At 53.3% G+C, this 18,796-nt stretch overlaps 1 protein-coding gene across 1 annotated transcript; it reads left to right on the top strand.

Annotated features, from left to right (window-relative positions):
- Positions 1 to 252: 252 nt before the first annotated feature.
- On the top strand, positions 253 to 6,317 carry MVB12A (multivesicular body subunit 12A). The gene is made up of 9 exons (XM_003919193.4): positions 253 to 1,017; positions 1,105 to 1,203; positions 1,331 to 1,427; positions 3,426 to 3,552; positions 4,527 to 4,646; positions 4,722 to 4,828; positions 5,035 to 5,096; positions 5,658 to 5,714; positions 5,946 to 6,317. The coding sequence occupies exons 1-9, from the start codon at positions 928 to 930 to the stop codon at positions 6,006 to 6,008; spliced, it is 822 nt and encodes a 273-aa protein (XP_003919242.1). The 5' UTR covers positions 253 to 927; the 3' UTR covers positions 6,009 to 6,317.
- Positions 6,318 to 18,796: the final 12,479 nt, after the last annotated feature.

Here is an 18,796-nt window from a genome sequence, read left to right as displayed (position 1 = left end):
GTCATGTTTTTTACTGTTGAGGGAGAAGGGGCAGTTAGAGCGAGAGCCTCTCCTCCATTCCTGGCCAGTGAATAAAACCTGATTGCCTTTTCCGATCGGATGTTCCTTCTTTGCCACCTGCACAAAGTGAGGAAGTAACTCGGTTTGCTGGTGGCATCCCCAGTAGCTGGGGCTATAGGCAATAAATGCTTTTATACTTCCCTTTTTACAATATTTCCCTTTTTTTATACTTCCCCTTTTAAAGGTATTGTTCCTGTGAAACAACTCTAAGTTATACCCAAGATTTCATGGCTCATGATGGCTCATAGTGTTCGCTCTTTAAATCAAGAGCTGCATATCTCACGATGATTTCCTTTGGGATGATTTCCCAGAACTGGAATTGTAGATTTTTCACAATGTATTTTTAGTAGAGACGGGGTTCCACCACGTTGTCCAAGGATGGCCTCGATCTCTTGACCTCATGATCCGCCCGCCTCCGCCTCCCAAAGTGCTGGGACTACAGACGTGTGCCACTCAGCGCGGCCACAAATCTCCCAACTTTTGCGTTAAGCACTGAGCTTTTTCTAGACTAGCTATTGCGACCGCAAGGAATTCTGGGGAATGTAGTGCAGATTTGCAGAGAACCAGTCTCTTGGTCCTGCGCCGTAGCATTTCCGGCGGAAGTTGCTGGGCGAGGAAAGCCGGCAAGACCTTTTTCCGCAATCGTCGCTCACGCGCGCAACCCGGGCGACGCGTGGGTCGTGGCCCCGCCTCCCCACGCCATTGGCCAGCAGCCCCACGGGCACGCGTATACTGCGCTTCCGGGCAATCTCCGCCCCGCATGGCCTTCTGGTAGTTGTAGTTCGACCGCGAGCGCTGCCGTCGGGAGGCTGCTCCGAGGTTCCAGGCTGTCCCCCACGACCTCGCCTTCGGCGCTCCGATCGCAGGATGGATCCTGTACCCGGGACAGACTCGGCGCCGCTGGCTGGCCTGGCTTGGTCGTCGGCCTCTGCACCCCCGCCGCGGGGGTTCAGCGCGGTGAGCGACGTCGAGGGGCGGGGGTCAAATGGGGGAGGCAGCCGCTGTGGGATGGGAGTCCGGCGCTGACCGGCGTCCTCCCGGTAGATCTCCTGCACCGTCGAGGGGGCACCCGCCAGCTTTGGCAAGAGCTTCGCGCAGAAATCTGGCTACTTCCTGTGCCTTAGTTCTCTGGGCAGCCTAGAGGTAAGGGGTGCCCACCTTCGGGACCACCAGGGTCTGCCCACCTCCCCTGCCCGTTCACGGTGCCCTATGCCAGCTGCGCTGTCCTCGCTGCTAGGCCACCCTCGCTGTGTCCCCCTTCCACCCCCAGAACCCCCAGGAGAACGTGGTGGCCGATATCCAGATCGTGGTGGACAAGAGCCCCCTGCCGCTGGGCTTCTCCCCGGTCTGCGACCCCATGGATTCCAGTAAGGCCTGCGTCGGAGGCGAGAGTTGTCAGGGTCCCTTGCAGGGAGGAGCGGGGCAGGAGGGACGACGGGCGCTAGGTATCTGAGCCTCGGCTGCCCCCGGCACACCAGGTGATGACAGGGTTGGCTGCGGACTCAGAGCCCTGCCCTAGGGTGGACCGATATTCCTTGTCCTGATTCAAAATGTGTGATGTGATTGGCACAGCCTCCATCCTCGAGTTAAGAGTTCAGTCCACGCCACCTGTTTCACTACTGTTTTGCTACTTTGTGTCTTTTTACACCATAGCCAAGCAAAACCACTGCGCAGTTCTCTTTTTTCATTTCCAGGCTTTGCACACGCCGCTTTCTCTGCCTGGAGCACTTTTTTTTCTCCTCTTTGTAGCTCATTCTGCCTCCTCCCTGAGATGTCACCTTCACCCTTCCCTACCCCTCCTTTTCTGGGGCCTACAACCCTAGTGCGGCCTTCCCAGCCCCACCTGAACTTTCCCACCCTTTCTTGTCATTTTTATTTGACTCAGGCTATATTCATTCATACTAGAGTTTTGCTCTTGTTGCCCAGGCTGGAGTGCAATGGCGCGATGTCGACTCACCGCAACCTCCCACTACCCGGTTCAAGCGATTCTCCTGCCTCATCCTCCCGAGTAGCTGGGATTACAGGCATGCGCCATTACCCCCGGCTAATTTTGTGTCTTTAATAGAGACGGGGTTTCTCCATGTTGGTCAGGCTGGTCTTAAACTCCTGACCTCAGGTGATCCGCCCGCCTGGGCCTCCCAAAGTGCTGGGATTATAGGCGTGAGCCACCGCGCCCGGCCAAACATTTTTTTTTTTCTTTATTTTTTTCTGAGAGTTGGCAAACTTTTATGTAGAGGGCCTGATAGTAAATATTTTAGGCTTTACAGGCCAGATGACGTGTGTTCATATTCATTTTTTTTACAATTCCTTAAAAATGTAAAAATCATTCTTAACTCATGAGCTGTATGAAACCAGGCCTTAGGCTGGGTGTGGTGGCTAACACCTGTAATCCCAGCACTTTGGGAGGCTGAGGCCGGTAGATCACCTGAGGTCAGGAGTTCCAGACCAGCCTGGCCAACATGGTGAAACCCTGTCTCTACTAAAAATACAAAATTAGCTGGGCATAGTGGCGGGCGCCTGTAGTCCCAGCTACTCGGGAGGCTGAGGCAGGAGAATTGTTTGAACCCAGGAGGCGGAGATTGCAGTGAGCTGAGATCGCGTCATTGCACTCCAGGCTGAGTGATAGAGTGAAACTCCGTCTCAAAAAAAAAAAAAAAAAAAAAAAAAAAAAAGGAAAGAAAACAGGCCTTGAGGCTGGGCGCGGTGGCTCAAGCCTGTAATCCCAGCACTTTGGGAGGCCGAGACGGGCGGATCACGACGTCAGGAGATCAAGACCATCCTGGCTAACACGGTGAAACCCTGTCTCTACTAAAAAATACAAAAAACTAGCTGGGCAAGGTGGCGGGCACCTGTAGTCCCAGCTACACAGGAGGCTGAGGCAGGAGAATGGTGTGAACCCGGGAGGCGGAACTTGCAGTGAGCTGAGATCCGGCCACTGCACTCCAGCCCGGGCGACAGAGCGAGACTCCGTCTCAAAAAAAAAAAAAAGAAAACAGGCCTTGAGCCAGATTTGGCTCACAGGTGCTAGCTGGCCAACTTCTATAGGATTAGACGACTCAGAGAAAGTAAGCTTTGAGGGCCAGGATGGGCACCCAGCTCTGTCTGATTCCACAGCTAGCCACCCCATGAATGCACCTTCATATCACCAAAGATCAGCCTACTCCAGTGGCTCCTAAAGGCTGCCTGGAATCCCCTCCTTCATCTATACCATTCATGATTTAACCACTCCTCCCACCCCAAATCCCCAATGCTGTCCCTGCGGCTGCCTTAAACAGCACCCTGGTGAGCCTCATCCTGGAGTCATCTTTGGGCCCTCCCACCCCTTCCTGGCTTCCCTGTCTTATTCCCCTGCCCCCCACTCCCAGAGGCCTCTGTGTCCAAGAAGAAACGCATGTGTGTGAAGCTGTTGCCCCTGGGAGCTGCAGACACAGCTGTGTTTGATGTCCGGCTGAGTGGAAAGACCAAGACAGTGCCTGGATACCTTCGAATAGGGTAGGGCCATCCCCCAGTGTCTAGCTACCTTCCCTGCCCTCCCAACTCATGATCTCGCAAATCTGACCCTCAGGGACAACCTTGAGGTCTCCTGTTCCTTCTGCCACCTTCCGAGCCTCAGATTCTTCATGTTAAAACCGAGACATGTATACCATCTTGTAGGACTCATGAGGAGTCAGTGACTTGTTGTCTCAAGTAGACAGAACAGGACTGAGCGCGGTGACTCACACCTGTAATCCCAGCACTTTGGGAGGCAGAGATGGGCGGATCACAAGATCAAGAGATCCAGACCATCCTGGCTAACATGTTGAAACTCCATCTCTACTGAAAATACAAAAAATTAGCCGGGCGTGGTGACACACGCCTGTAGTCCAGCTACTTGGGAGGCTGAGGCAGGAGAATCGCTTGAACCTGTGAGGTGGAGGTTGCAGTGAGCTGAGATCGTGCCACTGCACTCCAGTCTGGGTAACAAAGCGAGACTCTGTCTCAAAAATAAAATAAAATAAATGAAATGAAATATAAAATAAAATAAAAAACAAAAATCCCTCAAAAGGCCGGGTGTGGTGGCTCACGCTTGTAATCCTAGCACTTTGGGAGGCCGAGGCAGGCGGATCACCTGAGGTCAGGAGTTCGAGACAAGCCTGGCCAACATGGTGAAACTCTGTTTCTACTTAAAAAAAAAAAAAAAAAAAATTAGCTGGGCGTGGTTGCCTGTAATCCCAGCTACTCCAGAGGCTGAGGCAGGAGAATTGCTTGAACCTGGGAGGTGGAGATTGCAATGAGCTGAGATCACGCCATTGCACTCCAGCCTGGGCCACATGAGTGAAACTCTGTCTCAAAAAAAAAAAAAAAAAAAAATCCCCCAAAAGACAGAGGTCACCTGGAGGCCCAGGTCCCCTGCCTTTCCCAGGGGCTATCCTCAACCCTGGCCCCACATGGGGCCAGCATCCCTCCTACCTTCCCTCCCGGTCCAGGGACATGGGCGGCTTTGCCATCTGGTGCAAGAAGGCCAAGGCCCCGAGGCCAGTGCCCAAGCCCCGAGGTCTCAGCCGGGACATGCAGGGCCTGTCTCTGGATGCAGCCAGCCAGCCGAGGTGAGCCCTCAGGCATCGGAGTGGGGGTGGCCGTGGGGGTAGGATGAAGCCTAACCTGGGTCATCCCACCTCCAGTAAGGGCGGCCTCCTGGAGCGGACACCGTCAAGGCTGGGCTCTCGGGCATCCACTCTGCGGAGGAATGACTCCATCTACGAGGCCTCTAGCCTCTATGGCATCTCAGGTGAGCACAGAGTGGGGAAACTGAGGTACGGAGGTGGAGGGTGTGATTGTCTGGAGATTACACGACCAGGAAGGATCTTCCTACCTCCCTCTCCCAGCTCTAGATTCTGTAAAGACTGAAAGAGCCAGGCTGTGTGGGGTTGGCCTCTGCAGGTGGGGTGGACAGTTCCCTGCACCTCACCTCCTCCCCTCCCATATGTTTTTCAGCCATGGATGGGGTTCCCTTCACACTCCACCCACGATTTGAGGGCAAGAGCTGCAGCCCCCTGGTGAGTTGGGGTCTCGGGGAGCCTGGGTCTGCGCCTGCCATCACCATTCTGGGTGCCAGGACATCCCTGTATCCAGCGCCCCAGCACAGAGGGCCACGTCCAGGGTTGGAGCTGGAGTGTGTCACCTCCAGGTGGCAGCTGGAAGGTCTTCAGTCTCAGAATGGGGAGGGGTCCATCCAGAGAAAGCAGCTGGACACCAGTAGCTAGAGGCTGTGACAAGAAGGGGGAGGGATGCCGGGCCCGGTGGCTCACGCCTGTGATCCCAGCACTTTGGGAGACAAGGCAGGTGGATCATTTGAGGTCAGGAGATGGGAGACCAGCCTGGCCAACATGGTGAAACCCCGTCTCTATTAAAAATACAAAAGTTAACCAGGCGTGGCTTTAGAGACGTTGTCTAAAAACAAAACAAAACAAAACAAAAAAAAGAAGGGGGGGGCCCGGGGGCGGGGGCCAGGCGCGGGGAGTGTGGGGGCGGGGGGGAGGGCAGGACTCCTTGAAGAGGAGGGAAAGGGGGTTTCAGGTTGAGATCGGGCCCAAGGCTGATCCACCTCTGCCCGCCAGGCTTTCTCTGCTTTTGGGGACCTGACCATCAAGTCTCTGGCGGACATTGAGGAGGAGGTGGGTGCAGGGCTAGGGAGGAGGTGCCTGAGGGGCTGGGACCCCAACCCCCCTCCGCCCCAGGCTGTCCCAGTCTTCCCCATCCCCACGTGCCCCCAGACGCACCCCATCTCTCCAGGACTGAAGACCACTCAAGTCCCTAAGTAGCCCCTCTGCCATTCCTCAGTCACCCCCGCTTTGGTCCTCTCTTTACTGTGGCACCTGCTCACTCTCACTCTCCCCTTCCCCCAGTATAACTACGGCTTCGTGGTGGAGAAGACTGCGGCTGCCCGCCTGCCTCCCAGCGTCTCGTAGTCCCTCACCCGTCCGCGGGAAGAGCTTTACGCCACCCCCGGCCAGCCTGGGGCCACCCCGCCTCACTGCATCCTGGGAACCTCCGCCCTGCAAGGCTTTGCTATCTTCAGCCACTGGGCGGAGCTGCAGCTCTGGAGGAGGGGGCGGGTCGAGGCTGCGTGGTGATGGGGTCTCCACCCCCAGGCCCTGCCGGGCAGGGCTGGAGCTGGACAGAAGCCAGTGCCTTTAAGTCATTCGTGTCAAAACCCTCTGGGGTCCGGAGGCAGCGCGGGTGTCCTCCTGGCAATAAACACTACCTGGTTCACGCCCTCTGGAGTCCCGATCCTGCCGCCTCTCCACACTAGGCACGTGGAGCTGAGACTCGGCCACTCTTGCACTGGGCAAGTGGGTGAAATGGCGGGGAGGCGGTGCTGCTGGTCTCCGGTGTTTGTTTGTTTGCTTGTTTGTTTCTGAGACGGGGTCTCCCTCTGTGCCCCAGGCTGGGGTACAGTGGCAGGATCTTGGCTCACTGCAACCTCCACCTCTGGGGTTCAAGCGATTCTCCTCGCTCAGCCTCCCGAGTGGTTGGGATTACAAGCGTCTGCCACCACGCCCGGCTAATTTTTTGTATTTTCTATAGACGGGATTTCACTGTGTTGGCCAGGCTGGTCTTGAACTCCTGACCTCAGGTGATCCGCCCACCTCGACCTCCCAAAGTGTTGGGATTACAGGCGTGAGCCATCGCGCCCGGCTTGGGTCTCCCATTCTAGAGTGGGAAACTGAGGCTCAGGGAGTGAGTGAGTCTGGATGCTAGATCATAGAGAAGACCTCGTCTCGGCCCTCCATCATTGGGCATAACAATAAAACAAATACTGTTTCTATTGCAGTGGCCACATCCCCAACACGTGATACACCATTATTACCTCATTCAGTCTCCCTACAACGCACTGGGAAGCCCAGGTTTTGTTGCCGTTTTCCAGATAGAGAAACTGCGACAGGGGTGCTAAGGCCACAACTGGGACTCAAACCCAGCAATTGCTGTTTCCTTTCCTCTCTCCCCTCCCCTCCCCTCCCCTGTCCTGCCCTGCCCTGCCCTGCCCTGCCCTTTCCTTTCCTTTCCTTTCCTTGAGGGAGTCTCGCTCTGTCGCCCAGGCTGGAGTGCGGTGGCGCGATCTCGGCTCACTGCAAGCTCCGCCTCCCAGGTTCACGCCATTCTCCTGCCTCAGCCTCCCGAGCAGCTGGGACTACAGGCGCCCGCCACCACGCCTGGCTAATTTTTTGTATTTTTAGTAGAGACAGGGTTTCACCATGCTAGCCAGGATGGTCCCAGTCTCTTGACGTCATGATCCACCGGCCTCGGCCTCCTGAAGTGCTGGGATTACAGGCTTGAGCCACCGCGCCCAGCCCTTTTTTAATTTTTTTTTTTTTTTTGAGACAGCATCTCGCGCTGTCGCCCAGACTGGGTGCAGTGGCACGATCTCGGCTGACTGCAACCTCTGCCTCTCAGATTCAAGCGATTCTCCGGCCTCAGCCCCCGCCCCCGCTCCCCCCCTCCCCGCCCCTTTGCTGCCGAGTAGCTGGAACTACAGGCTCAGGCCACCATATCCAGCTAATTTATTTTCTGTATTTTTAGTAGAGATGGCGTTTCACCTTGTTGGCCAGGCTGGTCTCAAACTCCTGACCTCAAGTGATCCCCCGCCTTGGCCTCCCAAAGTGCTGGGATTACAGGTGTGAGCCACTGCACCCGGCCCAGGCCACACCATTTTCATCCACCGATTCATACAACCTTGTTTTATGTATGTTTGTTTAAAGACATCTTATTTAATATCTATGGTGGATTCATTCACATTGAACTCACAGCCAGCGGCACTGAAACTCATGTCTGCATGAAGCTTCTCTATAAGGGATTTTCTCCATGAGGTGCATCACAGACTTTTTTTTTTTTTTAAGTATTTTATTTTTGGTGTGATCATAGCTCACTGCAGCCTTGACCTCCCATGCTCAGGTGATCCTCCAATCTCAGCCTCCTGAGTAGCTGGGACTACAGGCTACACTGGACTAATTTTTAAAAAGTTTTTGTACTGCTGGGGGTCTCACTATATTGCCCAAGCTGGTCTTGAACTCCTGGCCTTGGGCAGTCCTCCTGCCTCGGCTCCCAATGTGCTGGGATTACAGGCGTGAGCCACCGAGCCCAGCCATCACAGTCTTTTGGTACTTAGGAACCCTGGACAGCATTTCAGTGTCTGGGGGAATTTCAATAGCAAAATCACCAACAAAAACCACAAGAACGTGGCCAGGCACAGTGGCTCACGCTTGTAATCCCAGCATTTTGGGAGGCCAAGGTGGGTGGATCACCTGAGGTCAGGAGTTCGAGACCAGACTGGCCAACATGGTGAAACCCCGCCTCTACCAAACATGCAACATTAGCCAGGCGTGGTGGCAGGTGCCTGTAGTCCCAGCTACTTGGGATGCTGAGGCAGGAGAATTGCTTGAACCCAGGAGGTGGAGGTTGCAGTGAGCTGAGATTGCACCATTGCATTCCAGCCTAGGCAACAAGAGTAAAACTCCATTTCTTTTTTTTTTTTTTTTTTGTGACGGAGTCTTGCGCTGTCGCCCGGGCTGGAGTGCAGTGGCCGGATCTCAGCTCACTGCAAGCTCCGCCTCCCGGGTTTGTGCCATTCTCCTGCCTCAGCCTCCCGAGTAGCTGGGACTACAGGCGCCTGCCACCTCGCCCAGCTAGTTTTTTGTATTTTTTAGTAGAGACGGGGTTTCACTGTGTTAGCCAGGATGGTCTCGATCTCCTGACCTCGTGATCCGCCCGTCTCGGCCTCCCAAAGTGCTGGGATTACAGGCTTGAGCCACCGCGCCCGGCCAACTCCATTTCAAAAAAGAAAAAAATAATGATAAAATAAAAAAAGAAATTCACCACCCTAAACTCACACCTTCCATCTCCCATGAGCACATGACCATGGACGTGTGCGACAGCTGCTATGCTGCTGTTTCTCCTGTTTCTCTTCTGGGCTTTTGTAGCCTTGTGGTGGCCCACATTCTGCTGCAGTTGTAAACATTCACCAGATCTCTGTGACTTAGAAAAGCTGGCCAGGCATGGTGGCTCACACCTGTAATCCCAGCACTTTGGGAGGCCGAGGCAGGCAGATCACCTGAGGTCAGGAGTTCGAGACCAGCCTGGCCAACGTAGTGAAACCCCATCTCTATTAAAAATATAAAAACTAGGTGTGTGTGGTGGTACACGCCTGTAATCCTAGCTTCTTGGGAGGCTGAGGCAGGAGAATCGCTGGAACCCGGAAGGTCAAATTTACAGTGAGCCAAGATAGCACCATTGTACTCCAGCTTTGGCAATAAGAGTGAAACTCTGTCTCGGAAAAAAAAAGAAAAGAAAAGATAAACTAAGGCTGTCATACTTGGAGTCTCCTATCTGTAATCTCGGCACTTTTGGGGACTGAGGCACAAGGATCGCTCGAGGCCAGAAGATCAAGGCTGCAGTTTGCTATGATTGCACCACTGTACTCCAGCCTGTGTGACACAGTGAGACCCTGTCTCTAAATAAATAAATAAGGCAGGGCGTGGTGTCTCACGCCTGTAATTCCAGCACTTTGGGAGGCCGAGGTGGACGGATCACCTGAGGTCGGGAGTTCAAGACCAACCTGACCAGCATGGAGAAACCCCCATCTCTACTAAAAATACAAAATTAGACCGGGCGCGATGACTCACGCCTGTAATCCCAGCACTTTGGGAGGCCAAGGCGGGCGGATCACAAGGTCAGGTGATCGAGACCATCCTGGCTAACATGGTGAAACCCCATCTCTAATAAAAATATTAAAAAATTAGCCGGGTGTGGTGGCGGGCGCCTGTAGTCCCAGCTATTTGGGAGGCTGAGGCAGGAGAATGGCGTGAACCTGGGAGGCGGAACTTGTAGTGAGCTGAGATGGCGCCACTGCACTCCAGCCTGGGCGACAGAGCGAGATTCCGTCTCAAAAAAAAAAAAAAAAAATTAGCTGGGTATGGTGGCCCATGCCTGTAATCCCAGCTACTCGGGAGGCTGAGACAGGAGAATTGCTTGAACTCGAGAGGCAGGAGTTGTGGTGAGCCGAGATCGCGCCATTGCACTCCAGCCTTGGCAACAAGAGCGAAACTCTGTCTGGAAAAAAAAAAAAAGTAAACAGCCTGGGTGCAGAGCAAAACCCTATCTCTAAGTAAATGAATAAATAAATAGCAAAGCTAAGGCGTATCTCTTAGCGGCAGTAGACTTTGGTAGTTGTAGTGGTGCAGAAACCGGCCTAATGGGAGGGTCGTTTTCTCACAGTGACGACGGTGTCGTCTAAAGAAACATCCAAGCTTTTACATAATTACAGTTGGCCAGCCATCGTGGCTCATGCCTGTAATGCCAGCACTATCGGAGGCTGAGGCGAGAGGATCACTTGAGCCCCCAGGAGTTTGAGACCAGCCTGGGCAACACGGCAAGGCCCTGTCTGTACAAATTAAAAATTAGCCGGGCATAGTGATACGTGCCTGTAGTCATGCTACTCGAGAGGCTGAGGTGGGAGGATCACTTGAGCCCGGGAGGTGAAGGCTGCAGTGAGCCATGATTGCGTTACTACACTCCTGGCTGGGTGATACAGCAAGACCCTGTCTCAAAAAAAAAAAAAAAAAAATGGGGCTGGGTGCAGGGGTGGCTCACACCTGTAATCCCAGCACTTTGAGAGGCCAAGCTGGGAGGATCTGTTGAGCTCAAGAGTTTAAGGGCAGCCTGGGCAGCAGTGAAACACCATCTCTATGAAAAAGGCACACATGATCGGGCATGATGGCTCACGCCCATAATCCCAGCGCTTTGAGAGGCCAAGGTGGGCGGATCACGAGGTCAGGAGTTTGAGACCAGCCTGGCCAACATGGTGAAACCCCATCTCTACTAAATATATGAAAAAAAAAAAAAAAAGCCCGGGCATGGTGGGTGCCTATAATCCCAGCTACTTGGGAGGCTGAGGCAGGAGAATCGCTTGAACCTGGGAGGCAGAGGTTGCAGTGAGTCAAGATCGAGCCACTACATTTCAATATTCCAGCCTGGGTGACAGAGTGAGACTCCCTCTTAAAAAAAAAAGAAAAAGAAAAAAATCCACACACATATATAATTCTGATGATTTTTTAAAGTAAACAAGGCTTTATTCAAGACTACTGCAGGCAAAATTGAGCTTAACTCCGAATCCACGAAGTTATTGACAAGGGGGGATTTATAGCCGTGGAGCAGGGCAAGGGGGTGTCAGTGGAGAGAAAATTGTAAAGACTTGGGGAGTCACCTTAAACTCACTTAACAGGATCCTTGCTGAAGCCAGGCCAGGGCGATCAGCTGTCAAGAAACTGACTTAGCAGGATTCTTGCTAAAACTGAGCGAGACAGATCAAAGACAGCATGGGAACCAAGGTCAAGGCCCAATGCAGAAGAGATTTCAGAGGACTCTGACTCAAGTTTGGCCAAGAAGAGAGTCTTTGTCGGGGCAGAGACCCGGCCTGGCCCTGGGAATCTGAGACGGGGGACAGTGAGTTCTCCTGGAAGGGAAGGTGAGCGGGGATGATGCAAAATGTATGCCCTTCCCCCAAACTCTTCAGCTGCCTCGGAAAAATTAGGTCTCTAGTGCTAAGGTGCCTGCCTGCATCTCCTGGCTCCCGGCGCACAGACCATCTGCCAGGTCTCGCCCAGGCTCCTCTGGCGCCGGCCACAGAATCTGATCCAGCCAGAAAGCCAATGCCATTTGTCCTCTCTGCCGTCCTTCTCGACTGCCCCAAAAGCAGCCCCAGATCTCATTTCGGGGAGTCTGTGTGTGACCAGGGGCCTGAGGATGAGCCATCCTGGGCTTGGGTCCGACTAGACCAATTGTCACTGATGACAGGGCCACTCAACCCGAAAAATCCCAGCCCTCTGAGCCCAGGCAGGCCTGGGGACTGCATCACGCAAGGTTTGGAGGGGCCCGATGGAGCCCACCCCCTGCTTCTGACTTGGGTATCATCAATCCTAACATTTCTAGGCTGAGCGTACATCATCTTGGGTTACAGAGGAAGGAGCTGAGGGCCCTGGGAACCACAGCACTCAGTCCAGGATCCGTGCCTATCCTTCTCTCCTTTTATTATTATAATTTTTGAGACTGGGTCTCACTCTGTGGCCCAGGCTGGAGTACAATGGTGTGATCTTGGCCCACTGCAACCTCCACCTCCCGGGTTGAAGTGATTCTCCTGTCTCAGCCTCCTGAGTAGCTGGGATTACAAGCATGCACCACTACACCCAGCTAATTTTTGTAGTTTTTGGGGTAATTTTTTTTTTTTTTTTTTGAGACGGAGTTTCATTCTTGTTGCCCAGGTTGGAGTGCAATGGTATGATCTCGGCTCACTGCAACCTCTGCCTCCTGGGTTCAAGTGATTCTCCTGCCTCAGCCCCCTAGTAGCTGGGATTACAGGCACCCACCACCACACTTGGCTGATTTTTGTGTTTTTAGTAGAGATAGGGTTTCACCATGTTGGTCAGGCTGGTCTTGAACTCCTGACCTCAGGTGATCTGCCCACCTCGGCAGTGTTGGGATTACAGGCATGAGTCACCATGCCCGGTCCTTATTTCTGTATTTTTAGAGAGACAGGGTTTCATCATGCTGGCCAGGCTGATCTTGAACTCCTGGCTTCAAGTGATCCACCCGCCTCAGTCTCCCAAAGTGCTGGGATTATAGGCATGAGCCAACGTGTCTGGCCTAATTTTTATATTTTTAGTAGAGATGAGGTTTTACTATGTTGGTCAGGCTGGTCTGGAACTGCTGACCTCAAGCAATCTGCTCACATTGACCTCCCAAAGTGCTGGGATTACAGGTGTGACCCACCGTGCCTGGCCATTTCTGTTTTATTGAGGCAACCTCTCACTCTGCTACCCAAGCTAGAGTGCAGTGGTGCAATCATGGCTTACTGCAGCCTTGACCTCCTGGGGACAAGCTATCCTCCCACCTCAGCCTCCCTAGTAGCTGGAACTATAGGTGTGTGCCACCACACCCAGCTACGTTTTTACTTTTGTAGAGATGGGGTCTTGCTATGTTGCCCAGGTGGGTTTCTCTTCTATTGCTTACTCCCAGGCACCACAGGGACATGGGTACTGAGAGTGGCATTTTTGGAGAGACATGATCCCAGCTCCTCTACTCAATAGCTGCTGACCCTGAGCTGTGGCTTAAACTTCTCTGTGCCTCAGTTTTTCCATCTTTACAATGGGAACCTCATTGATCCTCTCATTGCATGGGATACGTGTACAGGAGAATGCACAGGAGCTGTGTCTCTCAGCTGCCTTTTATCGAGATGGAGAATCGCTCTGTGACCCAGGCTGGAGTGCAGTGGCGTGATCTGTGGTATCCAGGTTCACGCCATTCTCCTGTCTCAGCCTCCCAAGTAGCTGGGACTACAGGCGCCCGCCACCACACCTGGCTAACTTTTTGTATTTTTAGTAGAGGCGGGGTTTCACCGTGTTAGCCAGAATGGTCTCGATCTCCTGACCTCGTGATCCGCCTGCCTCGGCCTCCCAAAGTCCTGGGATTACAGGCGTGAGCCACCACGCCCGGCCTCCCTGATGACTCTTGAATAAACACCTCTTGACTCTGACAGGCCTTTGAAGCTGGAAGGTTCCTGCAGCCTGACATCCAGGCAGAATGGATGATGTGACTCCCCGTGAGTGGCCTCTGCTAGTGGCAAACCCTACACTTCCTGTATTCAAAGGTTGCAGAGGGGCTGGGCTCTGTGGCTCAGCCCTGTAATCCCATCACTTTGGGAAGCTGAGGTGGGAGGATCACTTGAGTCCAGGAGTTTGAGGCCAGCCTGGGCAACATAGGGAGACCCCAGTCTCTATAGATTTTTTTTTTTCCAGCTATGAGTCTCACTCTGTCAACCTGGCTGAGCGCCAAGGTGATCATGCTCACTACAACCTCTCTGTCTCTGGGGTTCAAGTGATTCTCCTGCCTCAGCCTCCTGAGTAGCTGGGACTGCAGGCACCCACCACCAAGCCCGCTAATTTCTTTTTTTTGAGACGGAGTCTCACTCTGTCGCCCAGGCTGGAGTGCAGTGGCGATCTCGCTCACTGTAAGCCCCACCCTCCGGGTTCATGCCATTCTCCTGCCTCAGCCTCCCGAGTAGCTGGGACTACAGGTGCTTGCAAACCACATCAGGCTTTTTGTATTTTTAGTAAAGACGAGGCTCTCACCTGCATTAGCCAGGATGGTCTCAATCTCCTGACCTCGTGGATCCGCCTGTGATCCTCGGCCTCCCAAAGTGTTGCTGGGATTGAGGCGTGGAGCCACTGTGCCCGCCTAATTTCTTCCTTCCTCTCCTTTCCTCTCCTTTCTTTTCTTTTCTTTTTTGAGACGGAGTCTCGCTGGCTTGTGTCACCCAGGCTGGAGTGCAGTGGCGTGATCTCGCCTCACTGCAAGCTCCTGCCTCCCAGGTTCAGGGCCATTCTCCTGCCTCAGCCTCCGAGTAGCTGGGACTACAGGCGCCACCACGCCTCGGCTGTTTTTGTATTTTTAGTAGAGACGGTTTCACCATGTTAGCTTACAGGGATGGTCTCGACTCCTCTGACCTCGTGGTCCCCGCCTCGGGCCGGGCCTCCCAAAGTGCTGGGATTACAGGCTTGAGCTTCTCACCGGCCACCTCGGGCTCCTCCTCTTCTTTCTTTTTTTTTAGACAGAGTCTCACTCTGTCAACTAGGCTGAGGCAGTGGGCGTGACCCTGCTCACTGCAAGCTCCGCCTCCCGGTTCACGCCATCCCTCCTGCCTCAAGCCCCAAGAAGCTGGGACCACAGGCTACCGCCCCACCACGCCCCAGCTAATTTTTTTGTGGTATTTTTAGTAGAGATGGGTTTCCCCAACTGCAGCATAGGATGGTCTCATCTCCTTGACCTCGGATCTACCTGCCCTGGCCTCCCAAAGTGCTGCTGGGATTACAGTGTGGCCACTGCACCTGGCCTCTTTTCTTTCTTTCTTTTTGTATTTTTAGTAGAGACGATGTTTCACCTTGTTGGCCAGGCTGGTCTTGGACTCCTGACTTCAAGTGATCTGCCCACCTCAGCCTCCCAAAGTGTTGGGATTACAGATGTGAGCCACGGCACCCGGCCATGCCTAGCTAATTGTTATATTTTTAGTAGAGATGGGGTTTTGCCATGTTGGCCAGGCTGGTCTTGAACTCTTGGCCTCAAGCAGTCCAACTGCCTTGGCCTCCCAAAGTGCTGGGATTACAGGAGTGAGCCACTGTGCCTTGCCTACTTTTCTTTTAAACAGATGGGGTCTTGCTCTGTTGCCTAGGCTGGATCGTAGTGATTCTATCATTGCTGATCTTCCTGCCTCAGCCTCCCAAGTAGCTGGGACCACAGGTGTGCACCACCACGCCTGGCTAATTTTTGATTTTTTTGGTAGAGATGGGGTCTCCCTCTGTTGCCCAGGCTGGTCTTGAACTCCTGGCCTCAGGTGATCGTCTTGCAAGACAACATCTTTGACAGACACTGTCCACACCCTAGAACATACCAGAATGCTGACAGAGCTTGTGTTTGTGAGGCCTGTGGAATTTTTTTTTTTTTTTTTGAGACAGCGTCTGGCTTTGTTGCTCAGGCTGGAGTGCAATGGCGTGATCTCGGCTTACTCAACCTCCGCCTCCTGGGTTCAAGTGATTCTCCTGCCTCAAGCTCCCGAGTAACTGGGATTAATAGAATTACAGGCAAGGGCCACCACACCTGGCTAATTTTGTATTTTTAGTAGAGATGGGGTTTCACCATGTTGGCCAGGCTGGTCTCGAACTCCTGACCTCAAGTGATCCACCTGCCTCGGCCTCCCAAAGTACTGGGATACAGGCATGAGCTGCCACACTTGGCTATGCATGGCTAATTTTTTTTTTTTTTGCAACAGAGTCTCATTCTGTCGCCCAGGCTGGAGTGCAGGGGCATGATCTCGGCTCACTGCAACCTCCACCTCTGGGGTTCAAGCGATTCTCCTGCCTCAGCTTCCCAAGTAGCTGGGATTACAGGTCCCTTCCACCGTGTCCAGCTAATTTTTGTATTTTTAATAGAGACAGGATTTCACCATGTTGGCCAGGCTGGTCTTGAACTCCTGGCCTCAAGCAGTTCGACTGCCTTGGCCTACCAAAGTGCTGGGATTAGAGGAGTGAGCCACTGCACCCTGCCAGCTTTTCTTTTAAACAGATGGGGTCTTGCTCTGTTGCCCAGGCTGGATTGCAGTTGGTTCAGTCATTGCTGATCCTCCCGCCTCAGCCTCCTAAGTAGCTGAGACTGCAGGTGTGTATCACCACGCCTGGCTCATTTTTAAATTTTTTCTAGAGATAGGGTCTCCCTATATTGCCCAGGCTGGTCTTGAACTCCTGGCCTCAGGTGATCCTCTCACAAGACAACATCTTTGACAGCTACTGTTCATACCCTAGCACATACCAGAATGCTGACAGCTTGTGTTTGTGAGGCCTGTGGAATTAATGGAGGCATTTCTACCCTTTCGACTGGGGCCTTATGCCTATGACTTGGTGGGTAGGGGAGATCACCTCTGTTTATAAAGAAGGAAACTGAGTTTGCATGACTGTTCCTTAAGGCAGGTCTGCCCAGCTCCCGGAACACTCTGAAAGCCGCACACCAAACCGGTATCAGGTGCCTGCAGTCTGGAGGTTTTGGCCGCAGCCCCAGGACCAGCCTTGCCCTGCGCCTCACCTGATTCTAGCTGAGATAGGAAGATGCTCGGTAGCTCAGCTTTCCTTCCAGGCAGTGCAGACGAGGGGGCAGGTTTTCAGCTGGGCCTCCCAAGTTGGAACCTTATAGTTTCCAAGGTTCAAGGTTGAGGTATCAGGAGGAAGAGCAGGGACCAGCCTAGGGTGAGGTTGTTGAGGTGCCCAGGGTGCAACTTTTTATTTATTTTTATTATATTATTATTATTATTATTATTTTTGAGACGGAGTCTCTGTCTGTCGCCCAGGCTGGAGTGCAGTGGCGCGATCTTGGCTCACTGCAAGCTCCACCTCTCGGGTTCACGCCATTCTCCTGCCTCAGCCTCCCGGGTAGCTGGGACTACAGGCGCCCGCCACCACGCCCAGCTAATTTTTTGTATTTTTAGTAGAGACGGGGTTTCACTGTGGTCTTGATCTCCTGACCTCGTGATCCGCCCGCCTCGGCCTCCCAAAGTGCTGGGATTACAGGCGTGAGCCACTGCGCCTGGCCTATTATATTATTTTTTGAGACGGAGTCTCGCTTTGTGCCTAGGCTGGAGAGCAGTGGCGCAATCTTGGCTCACTGCAACCTCTGCCTCCCGGGCTTAAGCGATTCTCCTGCCTCAGTCTCCCGAGTAGCTGGGATTATAGGCACCCACCACCATGCCCAGCTAATTTTTATTTTGGTCGGGGGACGGAGTCTTGCTCTGTAGCCCAGACTGGAGGGCAGTGGCATGATCTCAGCTCACTGAAGCCTGGGTCCCGGTTCAAGCAATTCTCCTGCCTCAGCCTCCCGAGTAGCTGGGATTACTGGCGTGCGTCACCATGCCCAGCTAATTTTTGTATTTTTAGTAGAGATAGGGTTTCACCAAGTTGGCCAGGCTGGTCTTGAACTCCTGAGCTCGTGATCCGCCCACTGCAGCCTCCCAAAGTGCTGGGATTAAGCAGGCAGCTGTGAGCCACGCCCCCAGCCTCCTTGTTTTATTTTTGTGTAAAAAGGCAAGGGAGCATGGTGGCATGCCCCTGTAATCCTAGCTACTAGGTGGCTGAGGTAGAATTGTTTGCGCCCGGGAGTTCGAGATCAGCCTGGGCAACATAGCAAAACACCATCTCTACAAAAATTAAAAATACAAAAATTAACCTGATGTAGTGGTGCATGCCTGTAGTCCCAGCTACTCTGGATACTGAGTCAGGAGGATCACTTGAGCCCAGGAGTTTGAGGCTGCAATGAGCTATGATCACAACACTGTATTCCAGCCCAGGTGACAGAGCAAACCCCTCTCTTAAAAATAAATAAATAAATAAAAAGATGTTGAGGTGAAAATCACATCAACATAGAATCAACCATTTAAAAGTATACAATTCAGGTCAGGCGCGGTGGCTCATGCCTGTAGCATCTTGAGGGGCCAAGGTGGGTGGATCACTTGAGGTCAGGAGTTCGAGACTAGCTGGCCAACATGGTTAAACCTCATCTCTACTAAAAATGTAAAAACTAGCCAGGCATGATGGCCCTTGCCTGTAGTCCCAGCTACTTGGGAGGTGGAGGCAGGAGAATCGCTGAACCGTGGGGAGGCGGAGGCTGCAGTGAAAGCCGCAGATCGCCCACTGCACTGTAGCCTAGGGCGGCCAGAGTGAGACCCCTGTCTAGAAAACAAACAAACACACTTTGGCGCAGGCCGGAGACGGGCGGATCACGAGGTCAGGAGATCGAGACCATTCTGGCTGACACGGTGAAACTGCCTCTACCAAAAAATACAGTCCAGCCGGGCGGTGGCGGGCGCTTGGGGTCCCATACCAGGAGGCTGAGGCAGGAGAATGGCGCGCGGAACCTGGGAGGTGCTTGCAGTGAGCCGGTAGACGCCACCGCACTCCAGCCTGGCTGCAGAGCCAGACCGCCTCAAAAAAAAAAAAAAAAAAAAAAGAAAACAAAAACAAACAACAAACAATGTAAAACTAGCCGGGCATGGTGGCCCTTGCCTCTAGTCCCAGCTATTTGGGAGGCTGAGGCAGGAGAATCGCTTGAACCCGGGAGGTTGCAATGAGCCGAGATTGGGCCATTGCACTGCAGCCTGGGCCACAAGAGC

This window comes from Papio anubis, chromosome 20 (assembly GCF_008728515.1).
Source record: "Papio anubis isolate 15944 chromosome 20, Panubis1.0, whole genome shotgun sequence".
In the NCBI taxonomy this organism is placed as follows: Eukaryota; Metazoa; Chordata; class Mammalia; order Primates; family Cercopithecidae; genus Papio; species Papio anubis.
This window is presented reverse-complemented; position numbering and strand designations above follow the sequence as displayed.

Coding starts and splice junctions, on each gene's coding strand:
- MVB12A (XM_003919193.4), top strand. CDS start 928: ATGGATCCTGTACCCGGGACAGACTCGGCGCCGCTGGCTGGCCTGGCT. Junction 1,204..1,330: donor GTTCTCTGGGCAGCCTAGAG/GTAAGGGGTGCC, acceptor TTCCACCCCCAG/AACCCCCAGGAGAACGTGGT. Junction 4,647..4,721: donor GATGCAGCCAGCCAGCCGAG/GTGAGCCCTCAG, acceptor TCCCACCTCCAG/TAAGGGCGGCCTCCTGGAGC.